Genomic DNA, 22,078 nt, shown 5'->3' on the forward strand with positions numbered 1-22,078 from the left:
GGTGGCCATTTCAGTGTCCTCTGGTGAAATGTCTACTCAAGTCCTTTGACCATTTTATGACTGGGTTATTAATCTTTTTGCTGTTAAGTTGAAGTTTTATATATATTTTAGTTATTAGATCCTTATTGGATATATGGTTTCTGAAGATACTCTCCCAGTTGGTAGCTTGTCTTTTCAATTTTTTTGTAAAGTCTTTGATATACAAGTTTTTAATTTTTATGAGGTCCCACTTATTTATTTTGTCTTTTGCTATTTGTGTTTTTGTTATTATATTACATAATCCATTGTTGAAAGCTAGACCTGACAGCGCTGCCCCGATTGAACTTTATGGTTTTAGTTTGCACATTTAAGTCCTGAATCCGTTTTGAATTTGTTTTTGTGTATGATATGAGGCATGCATCCTGTTTATTTTTCTGCGTGTGGAAATTCAATTTTCCCAGCACCATCTTTTGAGGAGAATTGAATGAACTTAGCACCCTTGTGAAAAGTCAGTCGACTATAGATGTGTCGACTATAGATTGACTTTCAATTCTGTTCTATTGGTCTGTGTATCTATTGTTATACTAGTACCAAGCTGTTTTGATTACTATAGCTGTATAGTATATTTTAAAATCAGGAAGTGTCAGTCCTCTTACTTCGTTCTTCTCTTTCAACATTGTTTTTAACTATTTGGGGCCTCTTGCCCTTCAATATAAAGTTGAGGATTTGTTCTTCTATTTCTGTAAAGAAGGCTGTTGGAATTTTGATCAGGGTTGCGTTGAATCTACAGATCGCTTTGTGTAGTATTGACATCTTAACAGTATTTAGCCTTCCAATCCATGAACATGGAATATCTTTCCTTTTGTTTTAGTCTTCTTTAATCTCTTTCAGTGGTGTTTTTTAGTTTTCATTGTATAAGTCCTTTGAATCCCTGGTTAGATTTATTCCTAGGTATTTTATTCTGTTAGGTGCTATTGTAAATGGAATTGCTTCCCTAATTTCCCTTTCAGATTTCTCATTGCTACTGTATAGAAACCCAACTGATGTTTGTTGACCTTGTACCCTGCCACTTTGCTAAATTCCTCTGTTAGCTCTAGAAGTTTTCTTATGGACCCTTTGGGATTTTCAATATATAGAATCATATCATATGTGAATAGAGATAACTTTACTTGTTCTTTTCTAGTCTAGATACCTTTTATTTCTTTTTCTTATCTTATTGCTCTGGCTAGGGCATCTAATACAATGTTAAAGAGAATTGGTGAGAGCAGTCACTTTTGTCTTGTTCCCAATTTCAAGGGGAAAGCTCTTAGTCTCTCTTAAGTATAGTGTCAGCTATTGGCTTTTCATATATGCCCTGAATATCACGAGGAATTTCCCTTCTATTCTAACCTTCTTTAGGGTTTTTATCAAGAAAGGATATATATACCTATTAAATATTGAAGTTGTCAGGAAAGGCTAATTTATTTTAAGGAGCTGAAATCTAAAGTGTTGCTGTGGAGTTGCACTTTCATAATGAATATTTTCCTAACATCTGTTTAATAGCATGCAGTCCTTTTAGTTCCTAAGTCCCAGTAGACATGTTCACCTTCTTGAAATATGTGTAGTAGGCATTCCAACCATCCATCCATCCATCAAATATGTATTGAACACCTGCTGTGTATCAAGTTCTGTTTTTGGAACTGCAGACATAAGATGATATCACCTTTATTTTTCAGTTGCTCACAATCCAGTATAACAGTTCTTAACATTAAACTCCCTGAAAAGTATGTGAATTTCTGTATGTATATGTGTTTTTTTGTATTTGTTCTTTTGAGCAGTAGGGGGAGGAGGAAGGGTCCATAGCTTTTTATTACTAGATTCTCAAGGGGATCTAATAGGAGAGAAAAACATGTAAACTAATAATTGTAATGTAATTACCAAAAAAACTTTTTTTTTTTTAATAAAAGCAAAGTAAGGGAGTAACAAAATCATCTTAAAGGATGAGTTCATTAATTTAGCAAACATTTACTTTTTGTGGAACTTGGATGAACTAAGCTGTTCTAGGTAATTTATACATTATTTCAAATCTTCCAACATTCCTTGTACATATATATTAATATTCACATTTATAGACTGGGATATATAGCTAAAGAAACGTTAACTACTTTGTCGAAAATCACATAGGAGTGGATTCAAATTTGGGTCTATCTGATTCCAAAATCAACCTACTTTTCGCTAAACTACACTGGGGAGCAACTGAAGGATATTTAAACAAGAGTGGGTAAGATTATAGTTGTATCTTTAAATTTAGCAATGATGGTAATAGTCTTTAAAATGTTTGCTTTCCATGTTTATGGGATTTCTGTGCACTTACAAATTTGATATAATTTTAGTTAATTGTCAGTTTTATATTTTGGAGCGTGCTCTTATGTTTAATTGTGTTTTTGTTTTGAAAGAACCTTTTAGATTGTTGTTATTGGACCAAAAAAATGACATCTATTATCAAATTAACTACCCTCTCTGGGGTCCAAGAAGAGTCTGCTCTTTGCTATCTTCTCCAGGTTGATGAGTTTAGATTTTTATTGGACTGTGGCTGGGATGAGCACTTTTCTATGGATATTATAGATTCCCTGAGGAAGTAAGTTACTTTTCATATTTCTAGGCTTTTAAATCAACTTCTTTTTTGATGTTACACAGTGTTTGCTTTTTGCTCTAATTTAGTGACTGTTTAACCTGTAATGCTTTGATTGATTTATAAGCTGTGATTATAAAATTGAGCAAAATCTTAATTGTTACTTGGCTAATGGATCACTCAGGAATTTTTGCACTCTAACTTTAGGAAAGAGTAGGCTTAAGTTCGTAAGAGTCGAGGAGAGGAAAAGCCTTCCATGTCAGTGTTCTGCAATCAGATCACATTTAGTCTACTTTCTGTGTCATTTGGTACTAGACCTTGAGAATTGGTCCTCAGAATAAAGGCTGTGAGATACCAAAGGATCCTACGAAAGGAACATTCAGTTATGTTTGTAGGATTGTACTAATTATGAAAGGAAAGAGTTTTTAAACCTTTAAACAACTTAGAACTTGAAGCAAAAGACATTCTCTGGTTAACTTCTTTTGTCAATGAGAGCCTGTGCTTCCCTAGTTAAAGATTGTTTACTGTAATGAGTATGTTGTCAGTTACTGTCCTAAAAAATTGAGACAAAAATACATAATAAACAAGTGACAGATTAAACATCTTGTCCTTAATATTTCTGAAATTCCAAGCTGAATTATTGAACTTGAATCAATAGTATACAAGATAGCCTTTCAAAATCAACTTACTTTTGGTGTCTACTCTTTTTCTTCCTCCCTCCTCTCCTCCCTTGCTCGCTCTCTTTTTCTCTCTTTCTTTATGTGTCTACACACTGTATTTTTAGATGCAGTTTATAGCTGTAATTTTGATAATGTATGCAGGACAGGAGTAATAATAATTGAAATTTATAGGTATCATAATTTTAGCTCTTAGTTTTGTTCTTTTACTCCAGCATATTCTTTAATCCAGATTATTAGCAGGAATCAGAATTTTGGCAAATCAATTTTGAATATCCTATCTTTGCCCTTAAAAACAAGATTCAAGAGAGTGGTCAATTTGATTGTGTTCTCCTAGGCATGTTCACCAGATTGATGCTGTGCTATTGTCTCACCCTGATCCTCTCCATCTTGGTGCGCTCCCGTATGCTGTTGGAAAGTTGGGTCTGAATTGTGCTATCTATGCAACCATTCCTGTTTATAAAATGGGGCAGATGTTCATGTATGATCTTTATCAGGTAATTTAAAAGATTGTTTTTTCAATTTTATCACTCCTACAGTGATCATTTTTAATCGTTTCTTTGTGTTACTCTTTTAGTCTCGACACAATACAGAAGATTTCACACTCTTCACATTAGATGATGTTGACGCAGCCTTTGATAAAATACAGCAGCTAAAATTCTCTCAGATTGTAAATTTGAAAGGTAAAAAAATGTTTCCAGTAGCAAATAATTGGACTAACAGGGTTTAATTACTGAAAAATACTGAGGAGTAATCTTGGTAAAAATTACAGGCATTATGGTCTGAAGAATAAAGATTAGCCATTTTCTGCCTTGCAACAGAACTCTGAACTTCCCACAACTCACCTGGATTTTTAAATATTCCAGACTAAATATTAAGAAAATGTTAACAGCTAAGGCCTTTTCACATTTTACTTGGGAAAGATTTATGTAATGTTTACTGTGTGTAACGCGCAACGTGCAAAAAGGTAAATGCGCCCAGATCCTTCTAGGAGCTCATAGTTCGGTTGAGGAGACAAGTAGCACAGGTGGGTAGATGTAGTGATTGGAGTAAATGAACGGCAGTTGTAGCACAGAGTAGAAAATGACTGAATTCTAGCATTGGGCATTAAAAAATTTTTAATTTAATTTAAAGTTTTTTTTTTTATTAACTTATCATATAAAGAAAAAATTGTATTAGAGATTTTCAAAAATGTAGACCCTGACATTGAAAAAATGACATAACAGTGGACTTCTGAAGTTTTAGCCAGGAAGTTATAATGATCTCAACCATGTTGCTTGTACTTTATTTTTCTGTAGGATAAATTTATTTACCATATGATATTGGAATTATTCTGTCAGTTGAGAGGTTAGCATATATGGAAACACTTGGTAACTGTATGTACGATATAAACACTAACTTTTATTAATTTATCCTAAGTAATTTAATAAGAATATTCTAGTTTTTAAGTCCTATCTCTATCCTTCTATCTATAATAAGCACAAATATCTTTGTAAGAATGCATAATAAAATGACAACAGTGTTTGCATCCAGTGAGAGAATGGAGTAGCTGGGGGACAGGTGAAGGAGATTTGATTTTTTACTGTGTGTCTTTTTACTTCTGTGTCGTTGCATGTATTACCTATTAATAATAATTTACAACTAAGTAATCTTCATTGAAGATTGTAAAAGAAATCTGAGTATTGTTATTATCTTGTTGACATAGGCAAAGGACATGGCTTGTCTATCACACCTCTGCCAGCTGGTCATATGATAGGTGGAACGATATGGAAAATAGTCAAAGATGGAGAAGAAGAAATTGTTTATGCAGTTGACTTCAATCACAAGAGGGAGATGTAGGTATATCAAGACAAAAACTAAAGGAAATACAATTGGTGTTATTTCATTCTTTGGAGGGAAAATTAGAAACAAAGTTGTTTTATAAACCAGGACTCTAGGGTAATTTAAAACATCAAATACTGAGTGTTGTAAAAATTACTGTATATTCCAGGAAATACATTTCTATGAATAAATCTCAAAGAATTACATTCAGAAATGCAGTTGAAGCTTTTTTTGCAAAACTGTTCTTTGAAAGATTATTTATAATGGAAAAAAAAAGTAACCTAAATATCAGTAAAAAGAAATTATCGAATAATTATAGTACAGTCAAAATAGAAAGTTTTTTACAATTGTTAAAACTTAGGTTTTGAAAAAAATTTTAATGTCATGGAAAAAACACCAGGATATAGAACTGACTATATAGGAGTATACATAGGACATCAACTTTGTACAATACATTTGTTTAGGCATTCGAAAAATTATTTACATGCATAGAAGGGAGTACACCCAGATATTACATTGACTATCTCTGAGTGACGGTATTCTAGAAGATTTTTATTTTCCTTTTAATACTTTATGAATTTTCCAGATTTTCTAATCAGTAAGCGTGTATACTTTTTGTAGTTAGGGGAAGAAGAAGCCTCTTAAAAAAGTTGCTTATTTTAAGTAAGAGAATCTATTACTGTTAACTTGACGTGACATATTCTTTTTTTAAAACTTTTTTATAGCCACTTAAATGGATGTTCCCTGGAAATGCTAAGCAGACCCTCTCTACTTATCACAGATTCGTTTAACGCTACTTACGTGCAGCCTAGGCGAAAACAGAGAGATGAGCAACTTCTGAGTATGTATTATATAATGTCCTTTTTAAAGAGTAGTGGAAATGCATGGTACCATGAATTGCTCTTTATTCCGTTTAACATTTTTCTTGATCATAAGAGATTGGCTAACTCTAATTTTTTTTTTTTTTAATATTATGTAGTCATATTAATATTTTACATACGGAAATGCTTCAGTGGATTTGAATGTAAGTTTTGTGGAATAGTTATAAAGATGGCTTCTCCCTGCCATCCAGCACATAGCTAGCTCTCCCTGGCACTCACATATGTCTAGGGAACACTAATGTATATAAAGACCTCAGATGAATCTATTAGAAAACCACTTAAACTCTAAAAGAAAAATGAACAAAGGCAATAAATCAGAGTGCAAATATTGCACTGATTTTGATGTTGGAGTTTTATACACTAGTCTAGTAACCTTTGTTCTAAAGAGGTGCTTCCGGACCGTTGCTGCTTGCTTCTGCTTTGACTAGAGCTTCTCTACTCTTACATTCTTTCTTATAAGCTACATGGGATTTCAACAGGGAAAAAAATTGGATTCCACTGTTAAAACATGTTTGAAACCACTGCCTTAGTCCATCTACTTAAAAAAATATTTAAATATATACTGTGTTGCACTAAGGAGAGCCCTGGTAGCACAGTTAAGTGCACCGCTGTTAACTGAAAGGTCAGCTGTTTTGAACCCACCCGCTGCTCCGTAGGATAAAGATGTGGCAGTCTGCTTCTGTAGAGATTTACAGCCTTGGAAACCTCTGGGGCAGTTCTACTCCATCCCATAGTGTTGCTGTGAATCAGAATTGACTCGATGGCAATGGGTTTGGTTTTATTTTATGTTACACTGACTTTAAAAAGCTCTTAAATTCTTTTTTTTTTTTAATTGTTACTTTAGATGAAGGTTTACAGAACAAACTAGCTTCTCATTAAACAGTTACTACATATATTGTTTTATGACATTGGTTAACAGTTAGTACATATATTGTTTTATGACCTGTCAGTACTCTCCCTTTTCGACACTGGTTTCCCTATTACCAGCTTTCCTGTCCCCTCCTGCCTTCTAATCCTTGCCCCTGGGCTGGTGTGCCCCTTTAGTCTTGTTTTGTCCTATGTGTCTGTCTAATCTTTGGCTAAAAGGTGGACCTCTGGAGTGACTTCATTACTGAGCTAAAAGGGTGTCCAGGGTACATGTTCTCGGGATTTCTCCAGTCTCTGTCAGGCCAGTAAGTCTGGTCTTTTTTTTTTTTTTGACTTAGAATTTTGTTCTGCATTTTTCTCCCCTCTGTTGTGATCCCGGTCAGAGCAGTCAGTGGTGGTAGCCAGGCACCATCTAGTTGTACTGGACTGAGTCTGGTGGAGGCTGTGGTAATTGTGGTTTCTTAGTCCTTTGGACCAATCTTTCCCTTGTGTCTTTAGTTTTCTTCATTTTCCCTTGCTCCTGAAGGGGTGAGACCAGTAGAATATCTTAGATGGCCACTCACAGGCTTTTAAGAACCCAGACGCTACTCACCAAAGTAGAATGTAGAACATTTTGTTTATAAACCATGTTATGCCAATTGAGCTAAATATTTCCTTGAGACCATGGTCCCGACAGCCCTCAGCCCAGTAATTGGTCCCTAAGGGAGTTTGGATTTGTCCATGGAAAAAACTCTTCAATTCTTGTAGTTCTTTCTTTTGGCTAGAGTTTGGTTTTACCAAATATTTCCATGAGAAAATCTATTTATAGAAATACTTTTATTGGAAGGGAGTTGATTTATATTTTATTTTACAGGCATACATGCATACGCTGTACTTATATACATATATTAAATATGTATGTATAGATACGAGTGATATGTTATACATACACACATACATATATACATACACATTTGGGAATTATTTATAACAAAGTTCATCAGGGTGGGCAGGTAAGACCAAGGTAGTCCGGGAACCCCAGGCTGGTTGCATTTGGCTTAGTCATTTATTTATCTAGTGTACTGTACAGAATATCATTTGCTGTGCTTTCTATGATGTGAAAAGGGTTGGAAACTACTGATAAATAATGTTTAATGAAAAAAATTGAGCATTGGTGGCATTATTGTCACTCCTGTGGCGATATAGTTAATAGAATAGAAAGTAGTTATAATAGCCTGGATGACATTTTTTAAAATTTTCTACCTCACCTAGTATGTAATTGCTAATTTGTAAATTATAGTCTTCATAGTAAAAACAGGAGGATAAAGTTATCATTCATTTTGTAGCCAAGTATTGCTGTGTTCTATGGGGAATTTATGTTGTTGTTTTCCAGCAAACGTCCTGGAAACACTTCGAGGTGATGGAAATGTATTAATAGCAGTGGACACTGCAGGCAGAGTTTTGGAACTTGCTCAACTTCTTGATCAGATTTGGAGAACTAAAGATGCAGGATTGGGTGTTTACTCATTGGCACTCCTAAATAACGTCAGCTATAATGTGGTGGAGTTTTCGAAGTCCCAGGTTTGTTTTCATGTTAGCATTTGTAATAAAGAAGGTTGCTATAATGATTGAGGCTTGTGGAATATAGTATCTTAATTGTCGTTTTGATTTTATATTTCTGTTGAAGAGGTTGTTAATAATAATTTCAACAGCAAAAAAATATCAACCACTTAACTGCTCTGTGTGCTTTACATGTAATATTTCATTTAATCTTTTATATACCCCATGAAATTGTTTCTGTTTTCATCCCCATTTTATAGATTGGACATGTTCCTTCTCTAAGTCTTAGTATCCTAATCTGTAAAATGGGGACAAAAATAGAACCTACCTCATAGGGTATCATTGTTAGAATTCATTATTCTGTTTCTTCTGAAAAGGCTCTTTTCCTTGAAATAGCAAACTCTGTGTAGGATAGTCATCTCTTAAGAAGATCTAAGGTGACTTACAAGTGAAACAGTGCAAAATTGGATTATTAGGGATGAATCTGGGGTGAGAGAACCTAAAGGGGAACAGAAAGATTGAATAATGTATGCAGAAAATAAGCTACTTGTCAAAATGATAAACAAATATGAGTATTTCCCTAGCAAGAAGACATAGAACAATATAGAACTTGAACTCGCTGACTGTTGTAGAATGCATTGAAAATATAGTATTTTCTAATTGTTATCTTTTTCCTGTATAATAGGTAGAATGGATGAGTGATAAATTGATGAGGTGTTTTGAAGACAAAAGAAACAATCCATTCCAGTTTCGCCATCTCTCTTTATGTCATGGTCTTTCTGACTTGGCTCGAGTACCTAGCCCCAAAGTTGTCCTTGCCAGCCAACCTGACCTGGAATGTGGATTTTCAAGGGACCTCTTTATTCAGTGGTGTCAGGACCCTAAAAACTCAATCATTCTAACTTACAGAACTACTCCTGGGACTTTAGCACGTTTCCTAATTGATAACCCTTCTGAAAAAGTTACAGAAATAGAGGTAAGCACTTGTCTCTGAACTTTATCTTAAAATTGTTTTGAGATACATTGTGGATGGGATATAAGAATCAGTGACCAAAAGTAAAACTTGAAGTTGTTTCAGGGTTTTTATCAGAATAACTAGAGAGAGCCTTTAATGGCGCAGATTTCATAGCCCCTTAACTGGAAATTCTCATTTTTGAACCCCTCTGTGGTACCCTCTGGAACAACACCAAGAGGGTATCCATATACACTGTATTCTCAATCTCTCTTTGAAAGTTTTCTTTCACATCTTTTCCTTAATTAAAATCTCACTATTTCCTAATTATATTCTTTCCCTGTAAATGTTTCAGGTAGACCACTTTTCTCTTTCATACTCCATGTTCCTTAAATAGGGTGGTTCTCTTTTCTTGTTCTGATTGTAACCCTCAAGCCATTTCTCTTTTCTCCTTTTCTCCCTTGAGGTTCATGCCACCATCCTATTCAATATGCTAACCCCTCCTTGTTTCTGACATTTGCTGACTTCTTGGTCATTCTCTATCATTCACTGATGACTTTAGAACCTGGCTCACAGCCTTCCTGTCCACCAGTACTCAGGAGTCCATTCTTGATGACTTTAACATTCATATGTATGGTGTGTGGCCCTCTCAATTCCTTGATACCTTATTTCTTTCTTTTCTTTTTTTTTGGTGTGTCAGAGTGGAACTGCACTCCGTAGGGTTTTCTTTTTTTTTTTAATTTTATTTTCTTGCTGCTGTTGAAAACATACACAGCAAAACATACACCAATTCAACTGTTTCTACATGTCCAGTTCAGTGACATTGATTCCATTCTTCAAGTTGTATAACCATTCTCAACCTCCTTTTCTGAGTTGTTCTTCCCCCATTAACATAAGCTCACTGCCCCCTAAGGTTTCTATCTAATCTTTTGAGTTGTTGCTGTCAGTTTGATCCCATATAGATAGTTCTTAGAAGAGCATAATGCTCAAGGCTGACCTTTTTTACTAGTTAAGCTAAATTATTGTTTGGTTTTAAGAAGACTTCAGGGGATATTTTTGTTTTATTTATTTATATTGTACTTTACAGAACGAGTAGTTTCTCATTAAACAGTTAGTACACATATTGTTTTATGACATTGATTAACAACCCCACGACATGTGAACACTCTCCCTTCTTGGCCTTGGGTCCCTATTACCAGCTTTCCTGTCCCCTCCTGCCTTCTAGTCCTTGTCCATGGGCTGTTGCGCCCCGTTAGTCTTGTTTTGTTTTATGGGATTGTCTAATCTTTGGCTGCAGGGTGAACCTCGGGAGTGACTTCATTACTGAGCTGAAAGGGTGTCCGGGAGCCGTACTCTCGGGGTTTCTCCAGTCTCTGTCAGGCCAGTAAGTCTAGTCTTTTTTTGTGAGTCAGAATTTTGTTCTACATTTTTCTCCAGCTCTGTCCGGGATCCTCTGTTGTGATCCCTGTCAGAGCAGTCAGGGGTGGTAGCTGGGCACCATCTAGTTGTACTAGATTCAGTCTGGTGGAGGCCGTGGTAGTTGTGGTCCATTAGTCCTTTGGACTAATCTTTCCCTTGTATCTCGTTTTCTTCATTCTCTTAGGGGATATTTTTGGTTTAAGTTTTAAAGTTTATCTCAGGGCAGTAGTTTCAGGGGTTCGTCTAACCCCTTGACTCCAGAAAGTCTGGAGTCCTTGAGAACTTGAAATTCTGTTTTGCATTTTCCCCCTTTTGATCAGCATTCTTCTATAGAATCTTTGATTAAAATGTTCGTTAATGTAGCTGGGCACCATCCAGTTCTTCTGGTCTCTTGGGAAAGGAGGCAGTTGTTCATGGAGGCAGTTAGCCACACATTCTGTATCCTTTACTACTGTTCCTGACTCTCCTTCTTCCTCTGTTGCTCCCAGCAAATAGAGAACAATTGTTGTGTCTTGGATGGCTGCTTGCAGGCTTATAAGACCCCAGGCACTATGCAGCCAACGAGGAGGTGGAACAAAAGCACTAAATATGTCACTAGGCCAATTAACTGGGATGTCCCGTGAAACTATGGCCCTAAACCTCCAAACCAAGTACCCAAATCCCATGAGGTTTTTGTTTGTACATAAGCAGCCTCAGCAGCTACTCTTTTATGTTGTTGTTCTTGTAAATAGTAACACCTTATTTCTTAATACTCTTTTCCTCCAGTCCACCTCAGCCATGCATTCCCACAATCATGCTGCCCACTCTCATGTCTTGCCCGTAACCTTCTTATGGTGGAACCATCTCCAGATCTCTACTTCAAGCAGATCTTGCAGCTCACTCTCTATTACTGTGATGCCAACAATTCTTGGACCCTATTGGGACTTTCATTTCATGAATCCCACCACATTTATTATTCATCGTCCTTCCAGTTTGGAGTCAATGGTCCATCATTATAATCGTTATTTTGCAGACACCTTTTACGTTCTTATTCTGCTTTTTGTTTATTGTACTCACCAGGGAAAGCCTTGACCTTACTTAAACCATATGCTTAGTCTGTGCCTGTATTCAAGCAGTTTGATGTTAGTGGAGTTAAACACACTACTGTGTAGACAGATTTCCCTTCAGATTCATGCCTCCACGTCACAAGGGCCCCAGACACTAGCACTCACCATTCTCCAGGATGTTCCCGTCCCCACTTTGCAGGAAGACAATGTCATATCTTTATTTCTCCTCAAACTGACTCTCAGCCCTCACCCTATAGCACGTGACCTTGTTTTAAACTTATTTGAGAAGGAGAAGCAGTCAGACAGGAATTCTCTTGTCTTCTCACTACCAAATATCCTAACTTCTCTGTTTCTGCATTCTCATTTGCTACCTTATCTCCTGTTATAGGAGTAAGCCAATTAGCCACATGACAAATACACCAAAAAGTGATTTTCTTAATAACCAACCCATCAAATCTATCAGTTTTCCAAAACTAGTTTCACTAGTTATAAAGTTGATAACAATTGATACTGGATGAGATGTTTGTTTAATAACTGTTAGAGTTGTGCAAAGTTTAAGTGACTGCTTTTGCTTTCATCTTCATAGCAGCCATTTTAAAGAATATTTGCTTTGTTGAAAGGTAGGGGTATCTTAGTCTGCTTAAGAAAAGCATAGCAGTAATAGCTAAAAGCTGATATATATTCACTATAAATATGGTATTATTGCAGAAGGATTTAAAGCCAGCATATCAAAGTAAAAAACTGTCTTTTGAGTTATTAATAGATTTAGAAATACAAAATTAAAAGAACTCAGAAATAGTTGAAACAGTTTCATCAGATATGAAATACTGAAATTGAACATTTTAATTGCTAAAAATTCAATTAAAGCTGATAGGCCGTTTGAGGAATTAATAAAAGAATATTAAAATGGTTAAATTTGAAAAAAATAGAAAATCCTATCCAGAAGCTTTCTAAAGAAATCAGAAACAGCTGAAACTTGAATGTTAGGTTTTTCATTTTTTAGTAAGTAATACTTATGCTTGAGATTCTTTCCCATCTCACCTTCTTTGGGATATTTCTCCTGAAATTATCCCTTTTCTTTCCATTACCTATCTATTTCTCCCTTTACTTGATCACATCCAAACAGAATTTTTACTGTTCCCTTCTCCCCTCACCCTCCAAACCAGCTTTTCTCTCATTGTTCCTCACCTCAGGGAATTGCAGCACTTTCCACATACTTACTCAAGCCAAATAACTAGGAATGTTTAAAAAATGTTAATTGAAATAAAATATATACTAAAAAGTGCGCATATTGTAAGTGTACAGCATGATAAATTTTTACAAATTAATCACACCTATCTAGCCAGCACCCAGATCAAGAAATGGAGTATTACTAGCACCCTAGACACCTCCTTTCTGACCCTTCATTTTCCCTCTCCAGGGGTAACTACTAGGCTGACTAATTCCTTAGCTTTTCTCTCTACTTCCAGATATAGTCTAAACAATTTTCTCCAGTTCCATTACCATCATCCTAATCAATGCGATAAATAAACTTGCCTGGATTGTACAGTAGTTTCCCAACTGGTTGCTTTGTTTTTACTTTTTTACCTCCTTAATCCTTTTCTCCCACGGCAGCCAAAGGGATCTTTTTAAACATTCATCATATTATGTCATTCCCCTGTTTAAATTCTCCAATGGCTTCCTTTTGCTCTTTGGATAAAATCCAAACACCTTGCCCATGCTTTGAAGATTCCACATGATCTTATCCCCACCCACCTTTCTGGGCTTCTGTCATTCTACTTTCTATGCTACCCCTCTGTGCTCTATACTGCCTCAGGATCTTTGCACTTGCCGTTCCTCCTGCCTGTAGTGTTCTTTCCTGGCTTAGCACTTCGCTGGCTCTTGGGTGTTCAAATCTTAGCTTAAAGATCACTTCCTCAGGGAGACCTCTGACTACCAGTCTAAAGTAACTACTCAGTTAGTTGCCTTACTTTAATTATTTTTCCTAGCACTTGCACCATCTAATTTTTTTTTTATTTCTTGTCTTCTTTCCCACCGGTCAACTAGAATTCAAGTTCCACTCAGAACAGTGCCTGAAACATAGGAGGTTCTCGGTAAATGTGTTGGTTGAATTCATGAGTGACTGAATGAATATATAATAAACCAGGTTTCTGCTCATGTTAGATAAGAATTAACTCTGTATGATATTTTTTCATCTACGTGAAAAAGTCAAGTCTTGCTTATTTAGAAACAGCAAAATGGTAAACAAATAAGGACTAACAGGGTTGAAGTAGGTTTAGATTAGGAAAAAGAATAACTTGGAGGTAATATAGTAAAGCATTAGGAAGAAAAATATTTTAGGGTAGGTTATTCTAGAAATCTCTTTCTGAATACAGCAATGAATTTTAGACATCTTCATCAAAAAATGGAGAGCAAAATTTGTGTCAGCAGGCATAAACTGAATCATGAGGGTAAGTTTTTGCTTTGTGTTTTTTTTTAGGGTGGAGGAGGAGGTAAGTGTTCTGATAAAGTTTGTTTGTGGGAAAGGTAGGCATCTATCTTAAGTTGCTAACTGTGTAATAGGAGACCTGGTTGTGCAGTGGTTAAAGCTCTCGGCTGCTAACTGAAAGGTCAGCAGTTCGAACCCACCAGCTGCTTGTTCTGTGGGAGATGTTGACACTTAGCTTCTGTGAAGATTTCAGCCTCGGAAAGCCTACGGGGCAGTTCTACTCTTCCTATAGGGTTGCTATGAGTTGGAATCCACTTGATGGCAGCGGGCTTGGTTTGGGTTTAATAGTATGTAATAAAGAAAAATAATCCCAGTATTTTCTAGATGAAACATTTTCAAGTAAACTAATAGATAAATGTGGGGTGCCAGATCTAAACATGTAAATCACACATTCGTTCTGTACTGTAGGATTACCTGATTCTGGTTTAATTAATTTTTTGTTCCTTTTTATTTTGAAATAATTTCAAACTTAACAGAAAAGGTATAAAAATAGTATACCCAGATTCTCCAGTTGTCAACATTTTACTGTATTTGCCTTATTAATTCTTTATATATACATAGATACAATATTAGATACTTTTTTCTAAACCATTTGACAGTATATTGTAAATATAATACTTCATTACTCTTAAATACTACAATATATATTACCTAAACACAAGGACAGTCTACAAAACCACTGTATAGCCATCAAAATCATGAAATAAACATTGATACCATACTACCATTTAATCCATAGATCCCATTCAGCTCTTTCTCGTTATTCCAAAAATGTCCTTTATAATTACCCTTTCCTTTTTTTTTTTCGGGATTTCGTCCAGAGTTATACATTACATTTAGTTGTCATGACTGTTAACATTGAAGCTTACATGTTCTGGGTTTTTTTCTATCTATATACAAATATTGATAATTTTTTTTTTTTTAAATGGGACCAAATTACTCACATATTCTGAAGCTTTTTTCATTTGAGTCTTTCTCGAACAGTGTAGCTAGATATAGATCTAATTTACATTAAAAAAAAAAACCATTGCTATCGAGTTGATTCCGACTCATAGTGACCCTATAGCCTAACCTATAGACTGATTTACATAGTACTTAGTATATTATAAACACTCAGATATTTTTTAATTCTTTTTAGTAATTTTATGATAGTACACTGCATATGAGTACTGTGATTTATTTAATCCAGTGGGTCTCAAAGTATGGTATGAGGACCCCCGGGGTCCTTGGGATCCTTTCAGGGATCCCATGAGGTCAAAATTATTTTTCTTAATAGTAAGAATAATGAGCTTTGCCTTTTTTACTATGCTGACATTTACACTGACGAGCAGAAGCAACGGTGGGAAAAGTGCTGGTGCCTTAGAGTAAATCAAGGCAGCAGCATGAAACTGTACTACTAGTCATTGCATTTTCAAAAAAAATCAGTTTCAATTAAAAATGTCCTTTGTGCAACAGTAAAAGTTGTTAATTTTATTATATCCTTTAACGAAAGTTATTTTATCTAGGTGACAAATGGAAAGTATCCGTTAAGCGTTTCTGTTGCATACTGAAGCATGATGGTTGTCTTGAGGTTACTGTACAAGCTAAACTAACCACTTTTTTCTTAGAACACCATTTTACTTGAAATCAATGGTGATAATTTGTGCATATGACTCTTTTTATATTGTCAACATTTAAAAGATCTGCATAACTTAATAAACCATATTTTCCAAATAACCAAAGCATGATATTACAAAATAATGCATGAATAAAAAAGATCCATTCAAAATGTAAGATAGGTCAGTGCATTTCAGTGTAACAGAGTACAGAAAGTTTATCGATATGGTTTCAGATTCCACATTACAACGAATCTTTATAAAACAGCTACTTTTTGAGTTTTGATGTAGTGTCAAAGAAGAGTATCTATAATTATCTGTAAAGGCTATAAAATACTTTTATCTTTCCCAAGTACACATTTGTGTGAGCCTGGATTGTCTTCATATACTTTAACCAAAACATCATATTCCAAGAGATTAAATGCAGAAGCAGATATGAGTATCCAACTGTCTTCTCTTCTAAAGAGATTTGCAAAAATGTAAAACAGTGCCATACTTTCCACTATTTTTTTTTGCTTTGAAAAATAGTTATTTTTCATAAAAATATGATGTTAATATTAGTATGTAATGGCTTTATTTTTTAAAAATAAATACATATTTAAAAATTTCTCAGTTTTAATTTCTGATATGATAAATATCGATAAATATCACCCACTGCAAAACAAAAGCTCTTTGGGATTCTCAGTAGTTTTAAGAGTCAAAAGCAGTCCTGAGATCAAAAAGTTTGAGAACCACTGATTTAATTATTACATGTTGATGGATTTTAAAGTGGTGTCCAGTTTTTCAGGAGCCCTAGTGGTGCAGTGGTTGAAGCGCTTGGCTGCTAACCCAAAGGTTGGTGGTTTGAACCTAACAGTTGCTCCATGGGAGAAAGATGTGGCCATCTGCTTCCATAAGATCACAGCCTTGTAAACCCTATGGGACAGTTCTATCTACTCTGTCCTCTAGGGTCGCTATGAGTCGGAATCAACTCAACGGCAGTGAGTTTGGTTTTTTGATCAAGTTTTTCACTATTGCAAACATTACTGCAACGCAGGTTTTTTTTTCTTTCCACACTATGATTATTTCAGTAGGATATATTCCTAGAAGTAGAAATGGTGTGTCAAATGATAAGCACATTTTTCTTTTAAATCTTGGCAAATATTTCTCTAACATAGTTGAGCCAATTTTCCCATAGACAGTGGATGAAGGCACCCTTTCCCCATATGATAATTAGCACTGCCGATCCCATAGGTAAAAGATGGTATTACTTTTTTTTTTTTATTGTACTTTAGATGGAGGTTTGCAGAGCAAACTAGCTTCTCATTAAACAATTAATACACATATTGGTTTGTGACATTGGTTGCCAACCCTATGACATGTCAACACTCTCCCCTTCTCGACCTTGGGCTCCCCATTACCAGCTTTCCTGTCCCCTCCTGCCTTCTCGTCCTTGCCCCTGGGCTGGTGTGCCCATTTAGTCTTGTTTTGTTTTATGGGCCTGTCTAGTCTTTGGCTGAAGGGGGAACCTCAGGAGTGACTTCATTATTAAGCTATAAGGGTGTCTGGGGGCCATATTCTTGGGGTTTCTCCAGGCTCTGTCAGACCAGTTAGTCTGGTCTTTTTTTTTTTTTTTTTTGTGAGTTAGAATTTTGTTCTATGTCTTTCTCCAGCCCTGTCCAGGACCCTCTATTGTGATCCCTGTCAGAGCAGTCGGTAGTGGTAGCCGGGCACCATCTAGTTGGGCTGGACTCATTCTGCTGGAGGCTGTGGTACTTGTGGTCCATTAGTCCTTTGGACTAATCTTTCCCTTGTGTCTTTGGTTTTCTTCTTCATTCTCCTTTGCTCCAGATGGGGTAAGACCAGCAGAGTATCTTAGATGGATGCTCACAAGCTTTTAAGACCCCAGACACTACTCACCAAAATAGAATGCAGAACATTTTCTTTATAAACTATATTATGCCAGTTGAGCTAGATGTTCCCCTAGACCATAGTCCCCACAGCCCTCAGCCCAGTAATTTGGTCCCTCAGGGAATTTGGATGTGTCTGTGGAGCCTCTGTGACCTTGCCTTGGACGAGTTGTGCTGGCTTCCCAGTATTGTGTACTGTCTTACCCTTCACCGAAGTTACCACTTATCTAAAGTCTGTTTAGTGTTTTTTGATATTACATTTCTAAATTTTACATTTTTCAAAACCATTAGTGTAATTAGACATCTTTTCATGGCTTTTAGCTATTTGTATTTCTCATTTTGTAAATTGCCTATATGTATTTTGTCCTTTTTAATGTGTTGACTATCTTTTTCTTAACAGATTTGAGGAGCACTGAGGAAGAAGTGGCTTCTGATAGTCAGAGTGCTGCAAATTGTTTTCTCAGTTTCTTTTGATTTTATGAGATCTAAAACACCAGACAGATTTCTGTTTTCTTCATATTGCCATATTTATTCATTTTTTCCTTTTGGAATTCATGTCGTATGTAGGCCTCACATACTCCAAATTATATTTACCTGTATTTTCTTTTTCTAATTGACGAATGATTTTTAACCAGCTTGATTTAAATTAAACCCATCCTAGAAATGTGACAGCTTAATTTTAGTACTCATCTAAATAGGGTCTATAATTGCATATAATGGAAACTTAAATCATTTCAGAGGAAAATTTAGTTTAAAGATGATGAATCAATTTAGAAATGTGATGTATCTCACACCCCACCACCTTAACCCACTAATATTGATGTTTCCTTTTGTCTGCTCTTTTTCTTTAGTTGCGGAAACGTGTGAAACTTGAAGGGAAGGAACTTGAGGAATACTTGGAAAAAGAGAAGCTAAAGAAAGAGGCTGCTAAAAAACTTGAACAGTCAAAAGAGTACGTTATTTTCAAACAGACTATAAGTTCATATATGTAATTTGAGAAGAATTTATTTCTAATACTTAGAAGTAACCTAATTGAAAATATTTACATTTGCTTTTGACTTCATTATTTTTGTTATGAAAGATATCTTTCAAATGATGCTAGAATACCAAATTCTTTCATTATTATGTATTTTATCAACTGGCAGTTAATGTTATGTTTTATAAAATACCAATCTAACATTGAATATTATTGTATTATCATTAAATTAATATTAGATACTATCGATCATTAATTAAAAATAATTTTATAAATATTAACTCAAGATCTCTTTGGGATTTTACGACCATCATCTATTTTGAAATCCTCTCAGGGCAGATATAGATTCCAGTGATGAGAGCGATGTCGAGGAAGATATTGACCAGCCCTCGGCTCATAAGACTAAGCATGACCTGATGATGAAAGGTGAAGGGAGTCGGAAAGGAAGTTTCTTCAAACAGGCTAAAAAGTCTTATCCTATGTTTCCTGCCCCAGAAGAAAGAATTAAGTGGGATGAATATGGAGAGATTATTAAGTATGTAAACAAAGCAAAACTTTTCTTTCTTACAGAGTTGGAGGCATTAACTGTGCTATCATTTGAGCTCAGTGAATTTAATACTGGTCATTGTGTACTTTGTTAGTTTCTGAGTCCCTTAGCTTGAAAGATAGAGAATACTTGGAGTTCAAAACATAAAAATAGAAACACTGAAGAACACGTAGGGAATATTAAGGGAAAACTGATAGTTTATTACTATGAGTCAGAATTGACTCTACGGCAACAGGTTCAATGTTTTTTTTGTATCTGAAAGCTACAAAAGATGATGAAGACTTTTTTTCTCAGTTAAAAAGAGATAAGGGACATGCATTGGAGAAAGAAAATAGGAAGACTATTTGATGGGTGATTGTGATTGTGTTGTTTGGGAAAGAGGTATGTCTCAAATAGAATTATATACATGTTTTAGTTACAAAAGGAATCAGGTAGCATGAGTGGAAAATCTACAAAATCTATACCCACTATTGCAAAATACCTGAAATGACATATTCTAATCACATATCTGAAAACACTACTATCTTCTGTGTAAGTCCTTCAGGGTTCCCCTTGCCTTTCAGGTAAATGTCAGACACCTTAGTATAGTGCACGATGTCGATGTCTCTCACGATCTGGTTCTTCCCTACTTTTCCAGACTTATCTCTTGTTATATCAGCGGGGGTTCTCCACTCTGGAAGTACCAGCCTTCTCAGTTTCCTTCTGCTCTATTTTTTCATGTCATGCCTTTGCACATGTTTTTTCTTCAGCCCCGTTCTACCTACCCATTGGGTTTCTAGTTTGCTGAATCTGGCTTCACAAACTCCTGGAAACCCTCTCTGACCCTGCCTTGCCACCCTAACACGTCCCTCTCCTGTATTTCCTTTGTACTTCCACGGTGCTGTCTTGAGCGTATAGTGGACTTAACATCATTCTTAGATTTAATTAGGAGAATTCCACTGTCTACTTGGCCCCCCAAAATAACAGAGAGGAAAAAATAACAATTTAATTAGTGAGTTTGCTTACCATCCCACCTAACAAGTAGCTAATCTGTTTAGAAAAGGGTCGTATTCTTTAGCTTTAATTTCCTTATCTGAAAAATAGAGATAAGAATTAAAATAGGTTGTGTTTTTAAGGCCCTTTGCACAGCACCTGACCCATAGTAAATGCACTTTAAGTGGTTGTTAACTGCTGCTATAGATTGCAATTGGAGATATTGCACTCCAGGGGTTAAAAAGCTGGGTGTTGGTGACAGAGGCCTGGATTCTCAGAGGTGTCATTGAGTTTGGTACAGGCCTTAGACAATTGCAGGAGGTTAGAGAGAAAATGTTTTTAGAAAGTTTCTTTTTTTTTTTTTTTTTTTTAAAAAAAACATAGAACTCCCCCTGATATTGGAAGTAAAGACGAGAAGATATTGTGTTAATAAACTCAAAAAAAGAAAAACCCAAACCCACTGCCGTCTAGTCAATTCTGACTCATAGCGACCCTATAGGACAGAGTAAAACTGCCCCATAGAGTTTCTAAGGAGCACCTGGTGGATTCGAACTGCCGACCTTTTGGTTAGCAGCTGTAGCACTTAACCAATACGCCACCAGGGTTTCCATTGTGTTAATAGTACATTGAAATAAAGATAAAGACTTTTAAGAAAGCTAATCATTTTTTATCTCAGTCTTCTGGGTAATGTGCAAGTGGAGAGCAATTTGCTTTCTTTGGCAAGGAGGAAAAAATAACTAGATGTCTTAAGGAAATCAAAGGAGGTCTGAGATTGATAAATGTTGGGGATTGACAAGGGAGACCACTGATATTGAGTACAGGAATTAGTGAAAAGAACGCAGGGCTAGGTTGCAGTTGCCAATAATTCTAGTCGACAAGTTTCTATGTTTTCTTCTAACAGTACTTGTGATCTTCTATATGACCTGTTTAGGGCTTTTCACTGGCCCACATGTTGTTGTTGTTGTTAGGTGCCATCCAGTCAGTTCCGACTCATAGCAACCCTATGTACAACAGAACGAAACACTGCCTGGTCCTGCGCCATCCTTTCAGTTGTTGTTATGCTTGAGCCATTATTGTAGCCACTGTGTCAGTCCATCTCCTTGAGGGTCTTCCTCTCTTTCACTGACCCTCTACTTTACCAAGCATGATGTCCTTCTCCAGGGACTGGTTCCACCACATAACATGTCCAAAGTACGTGAGATGAAGTCTCACCGTCCTTGCTTCTAAGGAACATTCTGGCTGTACTTCTTCCACGACAGATTTGTTTGTTCTTCTGACAGTCTCTGGGATATTCAGTATTTTTCTCCAGTACCATAATTCAAAGGCATCAGTTCTTCTTTGGTCTTCCTTATTCATTGTCCAACTTTCACATGCTTAGGAGGTGATTGAAAACACCATGGCTTGGGTCAGGTGCACATTAGTATTCAAGGTGACACCTTTGCTTTTTGAATACTTTAACAAGGTCTTTTGCAGCAGATTTGGCCAAAGCAATATGTGGTTTGATTTCCTGACTACTAGTTCTGTGGGCGTTGATTATGGATCCAAGTAAAATGAAATTCTTGACAACTTCAATCTTTTCTCCGTTTATCATGATGTTGTTTATTGGTCCAATTGTGAGGATTTTTGTCTTCTTTATGTTGAGGTATAATCCATACTGAAGGCTATAGTCTTTGATCTTCATCAGCAAGTGCTTCAAGTCCTCTTCGCTTTCAGCAAGCAAAGTTGTGTCATCTGCATATCACAGGTTGTTAATGAGTCTTCCTCCAATCCTGATGTCACATTCTTCTTCATATAGTCCAGCTTCTCAGATTATTTGCAC

The 22,078-nt window shown here is 35.9% G+C and overlaps 1 protein-coding gene across 5 annotated transcripts in view; it reads left to right on the forward strand.

Moving 5' to 3' along the window:
• Window positions 1-22,078, forward strand: part of CPSF2 (cleavage and polyadenylation specific factor 2) — a 40,206-nt gene that overhangs the window by 5,650 nt on the left and 12,478 nt on the right. For 4 of the 5 annotated variants that reach the window (XM_023731746.1, XM_023731744.1, XM_004376677.3 and 1 more), the window contains 9 exons: window positions 2,415-2,596; window positions 3,605-3,764; window positions 3,845-3,950; window positions 4,973-5,102; window positions 5,814-5,929; window positions 8,209-8,396; window positions 9,061-9,351; window positions 18,616-18,716; window positions 19,075-19,275. In XM_023731746.1, coding sequence (XP_023587514.1) covers window positions 2,448-2,596; window positions 3,605-3,764; window positions 3,845-3,950; window positions 4,973-5,102; window positions 5,814-5,929; window positions 8,209-8,396; window positions 9,061-9,351; window positions 18,616-18,716; window positions 19,075-19,275 — 1,442 coding nt within the window. In that variant the 5' untranslated portion in view covers window positions 2,415-2,447. Of the gene's footprint in view, window positions 1-2,414; window positions 2,597-3,604; window positions 3,765-3,844; window positions 3,951-4,972; window positions 5,103-5,813; window positions 5,930-8,208; window positions 8,397-9,060; window positions 9,352-18,615; window positions 18,717-19,074; window positions 19,276-22,078 lie in introns of those variants that run through there. The other variant, XM_023731747.1, reaches the window with a different exon arrangement.

Source organism: Trichechus manatus, unplaced genomic scaffold (assembly GCF_000243295.1).
Source record: "Trichechus manatus latirostris isolate Lorelei unplaced genomic scaffold, TriManLat1.0 scaffold00045, whole genome shotgun sequence".
NCBI lineage: Eukaryota > Metazoa > Chordata > Mammalia > Sirenia > Trichechidae > Trichechus > Trichechus manatus.